General features: G+C 41.3%; 1 protein-coding gene and 1 pseudogene across 2 annotated transcripts in view; one reads left to right on the top strand and one right to left on the bottom strand.

Moving 5' to 3' along the window:
• Positions 1 to 2,665, top strand: part of HSD17B12 (hydroxysteroid 17-beta dehydrogenase 12) — a 155,903-nt gene extending 153,238 nt beyond the window's left edge. For both annotated transcript variants that reach the window (XM_057747479.1, XM_057747478.1), the window contains 2 exons: positions 900 to 1,049; positions 1,660 to 2,665. In XM_057747479.1, the coding sequence (XP_057603462.1) occupies positions 900 to 1,049; positions 1,660 to 1,764 (255 nt within the window). In that variant the 3' untranslated portion in view covers positions 1,765 to 2,665. The remainder of the gene's footprint in view (positions 1 to 899; positions 1,050 to 1,659) is intronic.
• A 14,439-nt stretch (positions 2,666 to 17,104) lies between these two features.
• On the bottom strand, positions 17,105 to 18,475 carry LOC130861622 (keratin, type I cytoskeletal 18-like; annotated as a pseudogene).
• Positions 18,476 to 20,484: the final 2,009 nt, after the last annotated feature.

Here is a 20,484-nt window from a genome sequence, read left to right as displayed (position 1 = left end):
CATGTCAGGTAAACAGAATACATTCATTCGATGTACAGCCATGCCCAAGTAATTTCAAACTGTGGAAGGAACCTCTTGTGTCATGCCTCAGGAGTCGTGGTAATAGGGCTTCCTGCATTCTGTGTTGAAGCATGTCCAAAATATAGCAAGTGTGAGAAATAAAGAATCTAATTAAGCTCCCCTGAAAGATAATGTCCAGGTTTGTCATCCCACACCAGTTCTGTCAAGTGTCTATTAGCCACCCAAGCTGTTTCCATACTGTTAATCCTGTTTACCCCCGACAAAGAAAAAAGAAAAAAAAAAAAAAGAGAGAGAGGCGGTCCTATCTTTTCAGTAGCAAAGTTTATAAAACTCAGAAGCAGAATGGTAAGAAACTAGGGAAGAAAAGTGATAGCCCAAAGCTGAGAACGTGAAATGTGTATTTTAGAGGGACCAAGGCTGAGAGAACAAGCTTAATAACCATAAAGTATGGAGAAAATTAATATTATCTCTTTAGGGGCATAAAATGTCAAAAATCTGCTCTGTGGTGAGCCTGTAACTACGTTGTTTAGTCAGAGTAGAGAGCATCCTGCCCCAAGTCTCTGCTCTCTAGATTTGTTTAATGCCTTCTTTTTAAAGACTCAAAAAGGAGTGTTTCTGCTTATTCTTAATACTTTCTCTAGTCTCAAACTCTGTCGTATTGATAGTTTTTTTTTTTTTTACAACTTGTTTTATGCCGTCATTTGTTCTGTCAAGGTAGCTTTAGATAGCTGCTTCTCTTTTCTTCTCTATCTCTAAAGAATGTTTCTGCCATTAAGAGCAGTCAAGCATCACTGTGAATTCTGAGTTTGTGGCCTTCCTAATCAATGGCATGTTTGTTTGTTTGTTTTGTGTGTGTGTGTTTTATGTTGCCATTCTAGAGTGTCCTGCCCTTCTACGTAGCTACAAAACTGGCTAAAATTCGAAAGCCAACTTTGGATAAGCCCTCTTCAGAGACGTTTGTGAAGTCTGCCATTAAAACCGTAGGCGTGCAATCCCGAACCAACGGATACCTGATCCATTCTCTTATGGTATGTAGATTTTTAAGTCCCAAATCAGTACTTTGGTTTGGAGTTTTCTTTCCCATTGAGTCACAGAACAGCATGTGATATATTAGCATATATACATTGTCTAGACTTACCATCAAGGCAACTGTACACCCAAGAACTCTTAACATCTACCTATAAATAGGGACTTCCCTGGTGGCGCAGTGGTTAAGAATCTGCCTGCCAATGCAGGGGACACGGGTTCCATCCCTGCTCTGGGAAGATCCCACATGCCGTGGAGCAGTTAAGCCCATGCGCTGCAACTATTGAGCCTGCGCTCCAGAGTCTGTGAGCCACAACTACTGAGCCCATGTGCCACAACTACTGAAGCTCACAGGCCTAGAGCCCTTGTTCTGCAATAAGAGAAGCTGCCGCAATGAGAAGCCTGGGCACCACAGCTAAGAGTAGCCCATGGTCTCAACTAGAGAGAGCCCGTGCGCAGCAATGAAGACCCAACTCAGCCAAATAAATAAATAAAATCTTTTTAAAAACCTACATATAAATAAAACAACAATATAGTAAAATGTAAGATCATGTGTATCAAATGAGTTCAAATTGTAGGCCTTAATTGTATATCTCTCATTTCTCTCCCTAGGCCTCAGTATTCTCAATCCTGCCTTCCTGGCTGTATTTTAAAGTAACCATGAATGTAGTCAGCTCCACCCGGACTCTCTACCTGAAGAAAAGGAAGAAGAACTAAGCATTGGCAACTGCGCTGAGTAACTTGGCCAGATGCTCCAGCCTAAGCATGTTGGCTACAAGGCACTCACCGTCTCCAAGTCTTCAGTTGTCATGTTAGCGAACAGCTACCAAAGAAGCTAAAGGTCGTCTTAATTGGGAGGAAAGCAGAAGTTGCTTTCAGGAGTTCCTGATATAGATTCGCATGCTCCCAGGAGTTATTTTGAAGTTTTAACATAAATGCTCATATCAAATGGATACAGAACTAACATTAGCAAGAACCGCTACTAGGAAGGGACATGATTATAGCAAATCGCTGAACGATAGAATGCGACACAAGGCTCGAGTTTCATCTGGTCCAGAATGCCAGTGATGATTATGCTTGTATTTTCTCTGAAACATACTTTTAAAAGGAATGGCCAGCTACCCTTTTTTGTTTTTAACACGTTGAGGGTGTGGGGATTAATTGCTTTACTTATGGGAGGACACACTGCAATTTGAATAGCACTCTGTAAGGTTTTCTAAAAGCATGTCCTGGTTTGTACATTTATGTAGAACTTACCTTTCTCAAGGGTAGCCAATGATGTAAAAGTAATGATGAAATATGGAGTTACTTTTGACACATGTTGCCCACTAAAATATGCTTTTCTCTAATACATGTCTTCTCAGTTTAAACGTATGTAAATACCAAATGCTATATGGTGTGATTTATAAAGGTAAATGGGCCAGAATGTACATGGATGGGCAGCCCCTCCAGTGCCACTAAAACCCTGACCCGGGAAGGTGGGCTGCTTGGACGCCGGCTTCTTTGTGTCTGCTCTGCACCAGTACTGCTCACATGATGTTAGAGTGGCACTGCAGTTTTAAATAGGCACCCTATAGATATTGATACAATTAGTTTTAATAAAAGATGATATAACCATGGTGTTGATTGAAAATATATTTCTTTGGTGCTTGAAATTAAGGCCATTTTTGCACTGGTTTAATATAAATTAAGACTTTTTTCCTGCTACATAACTTGTGTGGAGAACTTGCTGAGAAATTAATTCCATGTTGTGAAACATGCAACACAGAAGGTAGGTCTTTACCTCAGCTATGGTTCCCAGGCTCTTGAGTTTTCAGCACCAGGATATTTGCAAAAAAAGAAAAAAAAATTTTTTTTAATTGGGGTATTTAAGTGTTTCTAGCTTGTAAACTTGCCAGCTAAGGACATAAAACAAAAACAGAAAAACCCAAATTACCATCTGCTATTGGCATCATTATATACAAGAAAAGACATTTTAGCACCCCCAAAACAGGAAGAAGATAATCTCAGAGTAAAGGGTAGTCATTTAATTTGAATAAATTTAGCTTTATGAAAAACACAGTGCCTTTCTCTCTCTCATTTTGTTGTAGAAATGGTGAAATCACAGTGACCTGGGCAATATGTTATTTGCTTTCACACATTTGTTGGTTGATTGTTGTGGTGGTGGTTTTTGGTGGAGAGTTGGCAGAGAGGCTGAGGGATTGGTTTGCAAGTATACAAAATGCTTCTCCTTTTATCGCCTAGAAATTAGTTGTAATCTGGCTAGGGAATCCCTTAGCAATCTCAAAACTGAGCTATGGCTTTGACTGCTTCAACTTTGCAAGTATCTTCTTGTATTTGACACTCAGGGTTGAAGATGATGGCATAAAAATCTGTTTCAAAAAAAAACAAAAAAATCTGTTTCCAGGCACATGAAAGAAAAATTATACTAAAAGAGAAACCAATGTTCTCAAGCCCTTCAAAATAGTGAAGCATAATTTTTAGACTTAACTTTATATTGACTTGACTTTATAGTCTGATGTGTGATAGAAAAGGTTTGAACTCAGACTAGAGTAGAAGACAGTATTGATTATTAATGTAGAATCAGCTCACCTCACAACATAGAAAGCTGGATTTTAATTTATTGTTCTTTCATTGTCCTTTCAGAATGATGGCATGGGGGAGGGAGGCCAGGAGAGGAACTGCCCTGCACACAGAGTGATGGGGGCCGTTTTGATCTGTCTTTATGTCAGGCCCACATGCACTGGGAATGAAGATGATATTATTGGTCTCCATTTCCTCAAATGTGGTCCTGCTCTAAAGAGATGAATTTGAAGTTCTCACTTGATATTTATTGCATTGAAATACAATAAAAGTGAACTTTATAGGGAGTGAACATCAATGCCAATGCCAATACAAATGGCGCTGATTCAGTGTGAAAGAGGAGATGTATCATTATAATAATACTTTATGAGTACTATAATTTCTGAAGCCCATTGATACCAAAAATTACCTGAGATTTTGGTGGTCCTGGACTCTGCTACTTTGCTCTGTGGTTTACCAGTATCAAAACAAATGATCAAAGCTTTTTTTTTTAATATATTGGAAACTAATTAATTAAAATTTTAAGGACTCACTACTTTGTGTCATTCTGATACTTTTAGATTAACATATTTAGGTTAGTCGATGCAAAACATAAACATGGACAGAATTAAAATTTCCTTGTGAAAACGTAATTCTATTGTGATTCACGTGGAAACATCTAGAAATGGAACACTTGTCTATCATGAACACAAGCTTAATAGTGAAAAACATTTTAATGTGATGAATAGTATCTTACAGCTTTGTCCACTCTCCTTTACCTGTGTCACTGAAAAGAAAACAAAACGGGTACTACAGACAGTAATCCTAAAAGGATAAAAAGCCAGCTTGTCTTCCTTTTCACAAAAGTTTCTAGACAAACTGTTGTGTGTATTCACTGCATGCCACCCATGTCCATGTACGCTTCTGGATGCTGGAGAAACTACAGTGAACAAAGCAGACAAAAAATTCTTAACTCCAGTTGAGCTTACACTGAACGGGGAGGAGGTGGGGCAGGGGGAGCCTGGGGAGGGAGCAAATGAGGGGCAGGTAATAAACAGAAGGAACAGTAAGGTAGTGGAAGTGTTATATGCTGTGGGGGAAAATGAAGCAGGGTACCGAAGCCGGGGAATGAGTGTTTGTCCGGGTAGGGGTGGGAGGCTGGTGACGTGAAGTAAGGTACTCAGGGCAGACCCAGAGAGAGGTGGCATTGCAACCATCCTGAGCGAGCCTTTTGGCTCTAGGGGAAGAGCATTTCAGGCAGACCAGCCTGTGCAAAGAGCCCAAGGAGAAAGCATGCCTGCTATGTTCCAAGAATAGCTAGGAGTGCATACATATTGAAGCACATACTAGGTGAGTGGGAGATTTCAGAGCTCTTGCTTTAGTGTAGTTATGACTTTCTATTATTAAGTCACCTTTACATTCTTGATCTTATTTCACTACATTTACTGTGGGATTCAGTTTGCTGGTATTTTAGTTGGGATTTCTGCATCTATATTTAAGAAATGGGCTTGCAGTCTTTCTCATACTTGCCAGCTTTTCATATCAAGATTATAACTTCATTAAATGAGCTGGGGAGTGCTACCTATTTTACTATGCTCTAGAAGAGTCTGTAAAAGATTGGGACAGACTTTTCTTTGAAAGTTTATGAAACAGTCTGGCCCTAGTATTTATCTGTGGCAAGATTTTTAACTATTATATTGCTTTAAAGGTAATAAGACTACTCAGGGTTTCTATTTTTTCTTGAGTCAATTCTGAAAAAAAGTTTTTTCTAAATGTGTGCTCATTTTTCCCCCAAATTTATTAGCATAAAGTAACTTGAGGATCTTTCTTATTTTTTAAACCTAGATATGTACCTGTTTCCTTTCCCTGTATTGTTTGTGTCTTCTCACTTTCTTTTCCTTGACCATTTTGCCAGAAGTTTGTCTATTTTATTAGTTTTTAAAGAACCAACTTTTAGCTTTGTTGATCCTCTGTGCCTTTTTATGCTCTGCTTTCTGGAGATTTATTCTATTATTTTTCTTCTTTCATAAATCAAACAATTTATTCATGTTCAGTTTTTTTTACTCTTATATAAACATCTAAGGCTCTAAGTCTATCCTTTATTCCTTTATCCCATCTCACAGTTTGTGTGTGTTTGCATAAATATGTATATACACAAATGCCCTCTTCAGTGCTAGTGTTAAAAAAATCACACTATGATTTCTATGACCTATTAATTTTTAGAAATGTTTGTAAAAGCACAAATTTAAGTTGTTGTAAATGTATTTCCTTAAAAAAAAACTTGTCACCATTAATAAGACAATTTTATATTACATTCTGATATGATGGACTGAAGATACAACATCACTTATGTGGTATTCCTGGCAAAAATGTATAATATAAGGGGAATGGAATCAAGAAGGAATATTTTTAAAAAGCTAAATTGAAGGATATTCTATAAAATAAGCAGTTTATACTTGTCAAAAATTTCAGATTAAAGAAGACTAAAGAAATGTGACAAGTAATGCAAAACACATGATCTTGCACTGGATCCTGGTTGAGAAAAAAAAAACTTTTTTTTTTTTTTTTTTTTTTTTTGCTATGAAGGACAATTTTGAGACAATTTGTGAGATTTGAATGAAGTCTATATATTAGATAATAGCATTGCATGAGTGTTAATTTCCTGAGTTTGATCATTGTACTGTGGTACTTAAGAAAAAGTTCTTGTTTTCTAGGAAATACACACTGGAGTACTTAGGGATTATGAGACATTATATATGCAACTTACTCTCAAAATGTTCAGAAAAAAATGTATACAGTAAATGATAAGGCAAATGTGTTAATATGTTAACATTTGAAGAATCTAGGTGAAGGGTATATGGGAATTCTTTGTGCTGTTTAGCAGATTTCCTGTAAACCTGAAGTTATTTCAAAGTAAAAAAGTTAAATCTTTCATTATTGATTTCTAAATAATTGCATGTAGTCAAAGAACATGTGAATATGACATAGCTTGGGCAGGTTATAACCTTTCTCCACCTTAGTTTTGCCTTCTGAAAAATGGGAATAATAGCTCCTATCATAGATTGTTGTGAGCATAAATTAATATTTTTAAGTGCTCAGAATCCAGCATAGTATAAGGTGTATGTATACATATGCACATATATGCGTATGTATATATATATATATATGAAATAATATAAATATGATAAATAATGGTCCCCAAAGATAGCAAGTCCTAATCCCTATGCCTGTAAATGTTACCTTATATGGAAAAAGGGCCTTTGCAGATGTGATTAAGTTAGGGATCTTGAGATGAGATTTTCTTAGGTTATCCAGATGGGCCCTAAATGGAATCACAATATTCTTAATAAGAGTGAAGCAGAGAAAGATTACAGCCAGAAGAGGAGAAAGCAGTGTGTCCACAGAGGCAGAGACTGGAGTAATACAGCCACAAGCCAAGGAATGCCATCAGCCACCAACAGCTGTCAGGACTGGCTTCTCCCCTAGAGTTCTGGGGGGTGCAGGGCCCAGCCAGCATTCTTATTTGGACTAGTAACTGAATTTGGACTTCTGGCCTCTTGAACTGTGAGAGGATATTCTTATTTTAAGCCACTCATTTTGTTACAGCAGCCATAGGAAACTAATACAAATGTAACCTTTTTATTATTACCTTTTCTTAGTTTTTTGAGACTTATTTTATGTCTAGGTATAACCAATTTTTAAAATGGGCCATATGTGCTTAAGAAGAATGTTTATTTTCTAATTGTTACTTTTCAATACATGTCCTTTAAGTCATTTGTTAATTGTATTCAGATCTTCCATCTCTTTACTTTTGTCTGCCTGACCTGTCAATAATTGAGAGAAGTGTTTTGAATCCTCTCACCGTAAGGATGAATTTGTCAAATTCCCCTATTTTATCAATTTTTACTTTATACATTTTAAGGCTGTCTTTTTAGGCAAATAAAGTTTAGAATTGTCTTCCTAGTGAGTTGAATGTTTTTCTGTCATGTACTGACATCCTTATTGCTAATGCTTTTTGCCTTAAAATCTGTTTTCTGTTATATCAACTTAGCTACCTTTGCTTTGTTTTGGTTAGTATTTAGTAGTATATCTTTTTCTTTCTTCCTTTCTTTTCTTCCTTTCTTTCTTTTTCTTTTTTTTCAAAATCCCAGAAATTTATTTTCTGAATATCAACAAACTGATTCTAACATTTATATGGAGAAGGAAAAGACACAGAAAGCCAACACAATATTAAAAGAGAACAATGTTCAAAAACTGATACTAATCAACTTTAAGACACACTATAAATCTACAGTAATCAAGACAGTGTAGTACTGGCCAAAAAAATAGACAAAATGGTCAGTGAAACACAGAGTCCAGAAGTAGACCCACATGAGTAGTAGTATATCTTTTTCAATTCTTTTCCCTTTTATCTTTCTACAGTTATGTCTCATAAGCCAAATAAACCTGGACTGGGGAGGGGCATTGTTTTTTAATTTGGTAGCCTCTGCTTTTTTTTTTTTACAGGCAACTTTATTCCATTTACATTTATTATGATTCTTAAAACATGAAGACTTCTTTCTATCATGCTATTTTGTGCTATTTGTTTCTTTTATGCTTCTTTTTTCTCACTTTTTGATTGGCTCAATTTTTTTTTAAACTCCCATTTCTCCCCTGTACTAGTTTCGAAGTTTTACACTCTATATTTTCCTTGTCTTTACTCCTGAACATTTTCAGTTGCATACGCAATACAATTTAAAGTTGTCTGGAATCCTAAGTTACCCTTCTTTAATAATACATGGTCTTTAGAACATTATTATTCTGGTCAACCCTGTCCCGACTTACACATTTTCATGGACCAGGATTTTAATTTGTTTTTTTTAAACTATAAATTATGTTTTCATTATTTTATACAAACATGTTGGCATAAAGTAAGTTACATGTTTATCACTTTGCACACCTCTCTTGCATCTCAGACCTTCCTTCTGGTGCATGTCATAGTTTAATTGGCACTATTTTTTCCCCTTTGTTGGTATATTTAAAGTTATGGTATGACTTAGAATTGATGGCACTTTAAATCTTATGAAATACCTGATCATTCCACTGACTTTTGGCTTTCATTGTTAGTGTTCAGAAGTGTCAGTATGGCATTCTTCTGTAGGTGATATATCTCTGGCCAATTTAAAGACACCATTTGACTTGGTGTTCATCAGTATTATGACAATGTATCTAAGTGTGGAATTTTGAAAATTTATCCTGCTTGGTTTATGTTATGCTTCCTGTATCTAAGAATTCATGACTTTTGTCTTTCTGAAGAATCCTCATTGTCTCCATCTGAATTTCTCATTATTTGTCACATCTTTCTTCTGTCTCTTAACCCCTTTCATATTTTCCTTACTTGTCTCCCTGAGCTGCATGCTGTATAATTTCTTTGCATCTACATTCCAGTTCTGTAATTCTTTCTTCATGCATTTTATCTGCTGTTAAAGTTATTCACTGCTATTTTAATTCCAGTTACATTTTTCATTTGATTTTATTTTTTTAATGAATTAATTTTTATTTATTGTCTGCATTGGGTCTTCATTGCTGTGCACGGGCTTTCTAGAGTTGCGGCGAGTGGGGGCTACACTTTGTTGCGGTGCTCGGGTTTCTGAGTGCAGTGGCTTCTCTCGTTGTGGAGCATGGGCTCTAGGTGTGTGGGCTTCAGTAGTTGCAGCACATGGACTCAAAAATTGCCGCTCACAGGCTCTAAAGCACAGACTCAGTAGTTGTGGTGCACGGGCTTAGTTGCTCCGCGGCATGTAGGATCTTCCCAGCCCAGGGCTCGAACCCAGGTCCCCTGCACTGGCAGGTGGATTCTTAACCACTGCGCCACCAGGGAACTCCCTTCATTTCTCATTTTAAAAAGTTTTTAGTTCTTGTTTAAATTTGCCTGGTCATTCACAGTTTCTTAGTGCGTGCTCATTTTAACAGTTCAGTTTTAAAAATTAATGAAAGTATTTCATACATTGATATTTTACATTTCTGGTGATTCTTCTATCTGAAATTCTTAGGAGTCAATCTATTGTTTATGTTTCTGCTCTTACTTGGATGTTTGTTTTCTTCTGTGTTTGATATTTTTATTTTGAAGTCCTATTTGGTTGATTTTAAGCTGGAGATGAATCCTGAGGGCTAAATTGGGATGTTCTGCAGAGATAAATGTTGTGTTTCTTTCTGACAGCAGCACAGGCCCTCCACCAATGAGGCACCACTCTTTTGAGGTACCTGATGTTGCAGGAGTCGCAGGCTTAGTTCTCTCACCTTGTAGTGATTCCAAGAGTGACTCTCCTCTTCCTAATGCTGATTTGGGCATTTTCCTCACTGATTTCTTATTGCTCCCTGCTTCAAGCTCTGATTTCAGTTTCTTACACTTTTTTTCTCTTTTGGTTTGGTTTGTTTTCTGCCCTTAGAGATATCATTTTTGTTTCTTGTGAGTCCAGCCTTGCATTAAAATGTAGAGTAGTTACAAATTCATTTTTAAAGAGTTTGCATAAATATTCTTTTTTACATTTCTTCTAGTTGGGGATTCAGTATAAGCTAATAAATATATGACAGAACAACACAGAGAACATTCAGAATTTCTGCAGAGAACAGAGGAGCCATACAGACAACTGCTAACGCATTCATAGGGATTCTGTGGCCACTCAGCATGTTTGTTCTAATTTAGTCAAAATCTAGTCATATTAGTTAGCCAAACTGCCAGAAGCCTCCAGTGAGTTTTCCATTTTTTTCTCTGTGCTTCGGTTTGGATATCTTCTATTGATTGTCACTTTTTAAATTTAATAGACTGTATATTTTAGAAAGCAGTTTCGTGTTTACAGAAAAATGTGTGATGTAACCACCGTTACAGTATCATAAATAGTTTCACTTCCCTAAAAACCCCATGCTCCACTTATTCATCCCTACCTTTCCCCCCACCTCCAAACCTCTGGCATCAGTGAGCTTTTTGTTGTCTATAGTTCTGCCTTTTCCAGAATTCTGTAGTTGGAATCATACAGTACATAGCCTTTTCAGACTGGCTTTTTTTTTTTTTTTTTTTAACAAATTTATGCCTTTGGTGTATTTTTTATTTTATTTATTTTTGGCTGCATTGGGTCTTTGTTGCTGTGTGCGAGCTTTCTCTAGTTGCGGAGAGCAGGGGCTACTCTTCTTTGTGGGGCTCTGGCTTCTCACTGCAGTGGCTTCTCTTGTTGCGGGCCGAGCACAGGCGCTAGGTGTGCAGGCTTCAGTAGTTGCAGCACACAGGCTCAGTAGTTGTGGCACATGGGCTTAGTTGCTCTGTGGCATGTGGGATCTTCCTGGACTAGGGCTTGAACCTGTGTCCCCTGCATTGCAAGGTGGATTCTTAACCATGTGCCACCAGGGAAGTCCCAGACTGGCTTTTTTTTTTTTTTTTTTTACTTAATATGCACTTAAGTTTCCTCCACACCTTTTAAAGACTTGAGAGCTCTGTTCTTTTTTTGCTGAATACTATTCCATTGTACAGATGTACCACAGTTTGCTTATCCATTCACCTCTCGAAGGGCATCTTGGTTGCTTCTCATTTGGACAATTATGAACAAAGCTGCTGTAAACATTTGTGTGCAGGGTTTTTTTTTTTAAATTAATTAATTTGGTTGCACCGGGTCTTAGTTGTGGCAGTCAGACTCCTTGGTTGCAGCACATGGGCTCCTTAGTTGTGGTGTGTGAACTTCTTAGCTGCGGCTGGAGAATTCTCAGTTGCGGCATGCATGTGGGATCTAGTTCCCAGACCAGGGATCGAATGCAGGGCCCCGTGCATTGGGATCACAGAGACCCAACCACTGCGCCATCAGGGAAATCCCTGTGTGCAGGGTTTTATGTGGACAAAAGTTTTCAACTCACTTAAGGTAAATACCAAGGACCATGATTACTGGGTTATATAGTAAGAGTGTTAGGTTAGCTAAGGTTAGCTAAATTTACAATCTTTTCTGTTGACTATCTTTTAAGTTCACTGATCCTACCACATTAAGTGAAAATTTTGCTGTTAAATCCATGTAATATCAGGCATCATTCATTTCATGTTTGGAATGTTCATTTGATTCTTTCATGTAATTTCTAATCATCTATTGAAATACTCCCTTTTTCATATTTTGTCCGTTTCCTCTATTTTTATAAATATTCTAGCCATTGTTTTTAAAGTCCTTGTCTGCTTATGCCTATATTTGGATTGTCTGTGGATCTACTTATTTGTTTTTTCTCTTGATAAGCAATTGCATTTTTCTGCTTCCTCGCATGTCCCATAATTTTTAAAAATTGTATGCCAGACATTCTACAGAAAAGAACCATCAAGATTGAAGTCGATGTTATTTTTCTCCAGGGAGGGCTTGCCTCCTCTCTGGTAGACAGGGTGGGGACTGATCACTTCAAGTGAAGTAGGTATTGACCTGAGCTAGGGTTAGGATGCCACTTTAATTAAATTCAGTGTCCCATAGTTTGCAATGTCAGCAGAATGAAATGTGTCATGTGTTTATTGTGGGCTCCTCTTTCTCAGAACTTGGTTTTTAAAGCACAGTAAGACTATGAGAGGTTTCACCTTGTCTTTCCACCCCAGCCGTCTATCCTCCTGTGCTGCCCTAGTACTCAGCAAATGCCTTGCAGGGCAAACTGGTCATGCATTTGAGAACTCTCCTAAATTCCAACCCATCATGCCATCCCAATGGCTGTCAAAAGGTCTGGATTCTCTTTCCCCTTGTAGAGTTGCTACTGTCTTTGGCAATCCCAGTTCTCAGTTATCATGCTTGGAAAATGTCCCTAGAGGAGAACGTAGCCAGCCCACCTAGCAAGCGTTCTTTCTTTAGAATTTTAGTTAAGCTCGTCCTCCTTGCATCCAAAAATCTCTAGTGTCTTCAAAGAAAAACAAATCATAATTTACTTGTTTATTTTTTCTGTTATAATACTGACTGCTTGCTACTACCATGTCCCACCCAGATATAGAGGCTTCACTGAGTTTTTAATTTTGTTATATTTGGTTCTTTTTAAAACCATCAAAAATTCAAAGCTATTTTTAAACTATACTTATGTTTTTAATCCTTGATTTCAACATATTAAACATCATTATGTTGTGTATCTAACAGTTCCAATAATCCAATAATTTTTGTAGATGTTTCTATTGTTTCTGCTGACTTTTGCTAATGGTGCTTCCTTTCCCTGTAGTTTTCATGATTTGTGTGTGTGTGTGTGTGTGTGTTTGTGTGTGTTAATGTTCATTAGACCTACATTGGAATTATTCAAATTCTTATTGAGTGTAAATTTTCCTGGCAGGATTTGTGTTTGCATCAGATATGGTCACACTAGTAATTTTCACCTGCCCCAAATTAAAATTTTCAGCTTGTGCAGTTGTTGGGTTTTTGTTGTTCTTGGGTTTTGGGGAGGGGTCGGGGAATTGTATGAATGGTATTAACTCAGCCTTTAAACCTATGTAAAGTTAGGCTAGTGGCCATGAATTCTCAGGGAAGAGTTTTTCCTACCCTAAGTTAATGCCGAGACAAAAAAAGTTTTCTTGCTGTTGGCCTCTGTGAGATTTCTTTTCTACACCCCCACCGCCACCCCCACTTCCTAGGTCCCAGCTTTATGCAGAGGGTCTCTGCTATAACTCCCCTTCACAAACTTTGTCTCCATCCTGTCCCAAGCTGTCTACCTCTCTGGACTCCTGTTCCCACATTATTCTTGGTCTCAGAGGAAATCTTTTTTGCAGAGGCTAATTCATTTATTGAAAAGCATTTTATCTTTTACTTGTAGGTGTTTTACAGCAGATACCCCTCAGGATCTCCAACCTAATTTCTAAAAATGGAAGCTCTACGTGCCTCACTACATGGAGTCAGATTCTCCTACTTAATGTACTACTGACTAGCTCAGCTCTGCAAAGTCACTGTTCTACCCCTGAGAGAACAATGGGTGTAAGACCTGGAATAATCCTTTCAGACTCATACCTTATAAATGTGGTTTCTGCCCAGCAAGTGGTACTAGAAGTATGAACGATAAGGCCACTTTTAACACGCTCCGTTTACCTAGACTATGTTTTGTTCACTCATGCACCCTGGTACAGGTGTTGTTGGCTGCATTTGAAAACTGGACAAGCCAATTGTGGCTGCCAAACACTACACAACCTCTGCAAAAGCTGTAAGTGGAGCCTCAGATGAATACTCTACCAGCCATGTTGTCTTTGGTGCTTTCTGGGCAAAAGACAACTTAGGCACATCAATTCAGCTTCTGTGCTTCTCTGTATAATGGATTTGCTTCTACAAAGTGGATAATTTATTCCTAAGGCATTAGGGGACTTAGTCCACTAATCGTTAACTTAATAATTTCAGGTACTTTTAATTTATTCAGTAATAAGCTTTTATTGACCAGCATCCTAATCACTTGAAAGAAAACAATCCCTGCCTTAGGACACAACTAAAAACAAATGGACCGATACTCTGATTTCTCTTTAGATCACATACATCTTTCACCTTCTTAAAACAAATGGACTGGACAACCGTTTCAAAGTATTCTGTGAGATGGAAAGTAAGGGAGGAAAGGCGAGTGAGTATTTAATGTTAATCATATACTTCATACCACACATAAATTAACATTTAATGTTTATCATGCCTCTCAAGGCCTGCGTGATCGGACTTTCTACCTCACCTCAAAAAACTCTTTCCCTCACTACTCCGACAGGAACTTTCTGTGTCTCCAGTACTCCCCAACACGTAGTATGGTAGAACGATTGCAAAAATGGCTTCAATACGCTACTCCTCCCAGTATCCACACCCTTTGCAATGTGACTTTGCAACAACTCCAATCAAGACGTGAAGTCTGTTTCCCCGCTCCTTGAACCTGGGCTAGCTCGCTTTGGCCAATAAATGAAGACGTGGTTCTGGGCCACTTCGAGGCCTAGGCCTGGAGAGGTCTCGTGTGTGTTTGCACACACCAACCCTGATACCACTATTAGAACATGCCTGGTAAGCTTGTTCAAGGATGAGAGACCACATGGAGCTAAAGGTAGTCTAGACCAGCCAACCACCAGCTGCTAACTCACCAGCTGAATCACATCCAAATCAGAACTCCCAACGAACCTACACCTCAACATATAATGGGGATATTACTCCACGAGGTTAGGTCCCCCATGACTGTCTCATATAAAATACAACTATAATATCTGTTTTTAAATGTCTACCTCCCCTGCTAGAGTATAACCTCCACAAGGGCAGGAAGCAGGTCTGTCTTGATCACAACTTTATCCCCAGCATCTCGTGCAGTGCTAACTAGTTACAGTCAGTACTCCTATTAGTTGATTAAATGAATATATGAGTGAATCTTCACACCATCCAACAGATGAGGAAACTAAGGCTGGGAGGGCTTTAGTAACTTTTCTGACGTTACCCACCAAGGGAGTAGTGAGGCTGAGACACAGTTCATACACTTGAAATAATACAGTTCACACAGCTCTGTGGACTGGGTAACTCTAAAGAGGAATCTGCTACACCATCTACATACAGCCATAACCTAAAACAACCTATAACCCAGGGCCTGCTGGATTATACCGCTACCAACCCTTCACTGTTGAAGTCACTGGAAGAAACCAGCTATGAGGTCCCGGGAAATGGCTCCGTGTATCATTCCAGGCATAGCCCCGCCTTTCCTAATCTGGCTCTCATTCCGCCATGCATTTGTGCAGTAGTGGCGTGGTGGCATCACGAAGCGTGATGGTTCAGTTTTCTCCTTTGTAAATGGAACTAATGTTACCTACATCATAAGGTTGCTCTGAAAATTACATCAGCGTACCATGTAAGTAACTGGAGCAGTACTTGGCATGCATGTGAAGGAATAGAAATGTTAACAATACTACTTGCTACTATTTAGAAACAAGGACGTATAAATGCAGCTTACTCTTTTTAGGGGTGATGTAACCATCAGAATATCTTTGAGCCATCTGCATGCTACATACTTTAAAACCTTGACACAACTCCCTGTTTGGCATAAAGGCCTTCACTGATGGCCATAACCTCTAGTGGTCTCTCCTGTCCTGGATTTTTGTCTGCTCTCCACAATCTGACACCCGATTATACTGTTAATTGTACCTCACATCATTTACACTGTGGTTCACTGGCAGATTTTATCTCTGGCAGCACCTGCAATCATGCTGGGCACTGAACAGGAGGAGTTCCTGTCTGGAGTCTGGGAAAGCATCCTTTCTCCCTCACCACTGTTTAAAGTTGGCAGGGCCTTGAAAACCTCCACGCAAACACCCTCCTCCCTCAAGCCAGGAAACGCTAAGCCTTTGGCAGTTGAGACATGAGCTGGGAATTTCTCTATGAGACCTTCACTGAGAGCTATTTGCATGATGGCGGTTATTTGCCTTGGATTGGATTTTCTCAGGAATTCAGCAGCGGGTGACTGAATGTTTGGCAAGAGGCTGGTGTGAAAATCAGCAACTGAAAACAGGCTACAGCATGTGGCTCACCCAGAATCATTTCTAAGAGCTACCAGCACTTAGTATCTATCAGTTTTACCATGCAGAGGATGAGATAACTGTTGGGTGGAAAAGTAACCACCTGAATAAAGCAGTCAACGGGAAAAGGTAAAGAGAACTCTTGAAGCTTCTTGCAAAATGAAACAAGGCACTGTTAAAAATGCAAACTGCCCTGCCCCAGACCTACTAACTCAGAATCTAATTGAGGTGCCTGGAATCTTCACATTAACAAGCATCCCCTACTGACTCCGATGCAGATGGTCTTCTAACTACATGCTGAGAAACGCTGGTTTCAGGGTAGAGGCAAGACGACGGATCCCGGAAAACCTTCTGGGACTTCAGGAGGGTTGTCTCAAGTGAAGAGGATCAAGAAGCTAGCGCAAGAGTAAAGGGCCAGGGCTAATAAGGGCCAAAGTCAGAGGCAAACCCACGACTTACAGTTTCAGGCCCGCCCTGGAGCCAGCCACTTGCTACCCACAGCTCCCATCCCTGCGATCACAATCCACTGTAACAGTCAGGACTTAAATAGGAGACAGAAAACAGAGTGATTCGAACAAGGAGAAAAAATAGTGATTAACCGTAACGGGGTATTACCGATGGTGGGTGGGGGGCGGGGGGCGGAGGGGAGAAAACTCTAATATACACAAATAGCAGATAAAGGCGGCAGCCACTACCGACCTCTACGTCGAGGCAGAACACAAAGGAAGGCACAAATCTGGATGCTCTCCCACCCATCAGGACAGACCTATGCTCTACTTTTCAAGTCATCTGCTCCAGGTGAGGGTTTCACAGGGTTTTCAAGCAAAGGATGGCCAGTCTCCTCAGACACAGGAGGGTGAGCTGCTTCCACTGCCAAAGGAGGCTCAGGGTCACTTGGGTGTTCAAGATGGTCAATTTCACCTCGCTCCAAGCAGATGTTCCCTATTTCAAGTTTTGGGATCCCATTCCTTCCCAGATGATGTCTTTTTTTTTTTTTTTTTTTGATATGCAATAACGTCTCAACATGTATTGGCCTCCTGCTCCCCAGGGCACCCTGCTTCTGCTAACTCAACGCCTCAGAACTTTGGTGTCCAAGGTCTCAGACACCACTTTGCCGTCCACGAGCCTTAGGGTGGTGGTCTTCTGGATGGTTTGCATGGAGTTGCTGCCGTCCACAGCATCACCAAGACTGAAGTTCTCCCCATCTTCCAGCAGGCGGCGGTAGCTGTGGATCTCAGCCTCCAGCTTGACCTTGATGTTCAGCAGGGCCTCGTACTCCTGGGTCTGGTGTTGCCCCTCTGCCCAGGTCTGGGCCAGTTCTGACTCCAGAGCGAGGAGGACCCCGTTGAACTGCTCCATCTGCCTGGCGGTTGCGGGCCTCCACTTCCCTCAGGCTGTTCTCCAAGCCGGCCTTCAGATTTCTCATGGAATCCAGGTCAACCTCCAGGGACTGGACGGTGCGTCTCAGCTCTGTGGGTGTCGTCTCAGCAGCTCCTACCTCAGCGGTCTGCGAGGTGACCACTGCGGTGCTCTCCCCAGTCTGCTGAGACCAGTACTTGCCCAGCTCCTCTCGGTGCTTGTGGGCCAGCTTGTCATGCTGGGCCCGGATGTCTGTCATGATCTTGCTGAGGTCCTGAGGTTTGGGGGAACCCAACTCCACGGTCAACCCAGAGCTGGCAATCTGGTTTTGTAGACCCTTTACTTCCTCCTCGTGGTTCTTCTTTATGAAGAGCAGCTCCTCCTTCAGAGCCTCGATCTCAGTCTCCAGCTGCAGCCGGTGACACTGGTGTCATCATTGACCTTGCGGAGCCCGTGGATGTCACTCTCCACAGACAGGCACATGGCCAGCTCCGTCTCATACTTGACTCTGAAGTCATCAGCAGCAAGACAGGCATTAATCAACCTTGCAGAATGATGCGGGCATTGTCCACAGAACTTGCAAAAATATGAACCCTCACGTCCTCGATGGTCTTCAACTAATGCCTCCCGTCTCTGACCTGAGGTCCCTTCTTCTCCAGTTGTTCCTGGATCTTGCTCTCCAGTCTCCTATTATCAGCCTCCAGGCTCCTCCCCTTCTCCAGGTAGGAGGCCAGGCGGTCATTCAGGTCTTTCATGGTCTCCTTCTCACCCTGGATGCCCCCTACACCCACCAGACCCCCGGCCATCCTGAAGCCCAGCTTCCCGGACCCGCAGCCACCCTGGACGATGGTGGTGCAGGACACAGAGATCCGGGAGCCCGAGCCCCCGGAGCCTGTACAGACGCTGGCTGTGCTGCTGACCGGTCAGACCCGGTGGCCCGTCGACTGCACAGAGCCCAGGGACCAGTAGTTGGAGAAGGTGGGCTGGGCGCTGAAGCTCATGTTGTTTGTTCCTTGAGGAAAGAGCGAGGCCGGGACTCAGGTGCTGGACTGTCCCAGATGATGTCAACTTCAGAGATGTTAACAAGGCTGTAAACTCAACTAATTCAGCGCACAAGGACGTGCCAATCACAGCAGGCCACTGTGCACTGCAGAGCCAGCTTGAGCGCAGCCACCCTGGAGTCAGGGGAAAGAGCTCCTTCTCACTCCAATGTCCCTCCAGCGTCCTCTACTGATGAAGCTTAACACCGGGCCAAACGGCAAGAGAGAAAAAACGTTCCAGTTTTGCTAGCAGGGCAGAGAAGGATGGGGTGGGGGCTGAGAATCAATGGGCTGGTGACTGGCAACGCACCCCACATGTACTGTCTCTCCCATGGTCTCCACTACCACCCCCTAACAAAACCACAAACACTACAAACAGAAAGGAGGAAACCCAGGATGCCAACACCCATTGAGAACATCTTTCAAGGACTTCCCTGGTGGCGCCGTGGTTAAGAATCCGCCTGCCAATGCAGGGGACACGGGTTTGATCCCTGGTCTGGGAGGACCCCACTTGCCATGGAGCAACTAAGCTCATGGGCCACAACTACTGAGCCTGCAAGCTAGAGCCTGTGAGCCACAACTACTGAATCCATGTACCACAACTACTGAAGCCTGCGTGCCTAGAGCCCCTGCTCCGCAACAAGAGAAGCCACCACAATGAGAAGCCTGAGCACGGCCAGGAAAGAGACTCCCCACAACTAGAGAAAGTCCGCACACAGCAATGAAGACCCAACGCAGACAAAAATAATAAATTAAATACAAAGAAAAATTCTCATTCTTAAAAAAAAAAAAAATCTTTCAAAAACTATATACTCACATGTATCCAGGGTGACCAATCATCTGTTTGCCCAGGGCTGTTTCAGCTTTAGCACTTCAAAGTCCTGCATCCCAGGAAACCCCTCAGTCCCAGAAAAACCAGAACAATTTGTCACCCTACATGCCTCCTAGAGGTTTTCAGACATTCTGTGCATCAGAATTACCTTGGGCACTTGGTAAAAATACAAGTGGTTTTGTTAAAACTGTTAAAGGTGATGCAGTTATTTTGGGTGCAAGCAGACCATGGATTGACTTTTAAGAAATGTTCTACTTGGAGGACAATCCAGGCCTTCTTTGTTCCCGTTCCGAAACCATAATCATTGGAAAGAAAGAAATGACATCCACTGGAGATACAGACAAGGTTCCTGAGCCAGAAGCAGACACTGACAAATTATTAGTTGATGGGGGGTGGTGGGGGGGGTGGAGCGGAGAGATAAAAATTATAGTCTGGCCTTACCACTTTTTTCAGTTCAAGGATAAATCATTTTCCCTTCAATGTTACAAAGTATAACAAAAGAATAACGGATGTTGTGAGATTAGACTTGATAGTAGCAACAATACAGGGTTGTTGATGGGGTCTGAGCTTCCTGCAGGTGAGCACTATATAATACAAAGTTTGCTTTAAAGACCTTCACAGAATAACTTGCACAAGATATAGTTAATTTAGGGCTACTTTTGCTATTTTCGCACTGTAAGGTACACGATGTAATATGGCCACTTTAAAGACGTTTCTCAAGAACTCAGATGGGTTGAAGAGACTACACTCTTAACATTTACTGAGTTTTTACTGCGTTCCAGGCACCGTGCTAAATTCGCTAAATACATATCCTTATTTGATACTCCCAACAGAAGCTGTGCGCATTTTATGAAGAAGCGGGCTACCTGACCCAGACGGTACACCTAGCAAGTGATGGTGTACCGACTGAAACCCAGGTCTCTCCTCTCCCGTAAGGCGTGGTCCCCTGCCCTGCCCTGCGTGCCGCGCGGGAGGTGTGCACAGGCCGCGGAGGCAGCACAAGGGCGGTGGCCACTCTCCACGGCTTCCAGGAGACCCTCAAAGCCTCTCGCTCAGCACATCACGACCAGGCTCCCCAACGCCCGCGCCCTTCCGCCAGCCCCGCTGGGACGCAGTCGCCCTTTCCGCACAGACCACAGCAGCGGGCGCTCGGCCGCCTCTAGCCAGGGCTG

This window comes from Hippopotamus amphibius, chromosome 9 (genome assembly GCF_030028045.1).
Source record: "Hippopotamus amphibius kiboko isolate mHipAmp2 chromosome 9, mHipAmp2.hap2, whole genome shotgun sequence".
Classification (NCBI taxonomy): Eukaryota; Metazoa; Chordata; class Mammalia; order Artiodactyla; family Hippopotamidae; genus Hippopotamus; species Hippopotamus amphibius.
This window is presented reverse-complemented; position numbering and strand designations above follow the sequence as displayed.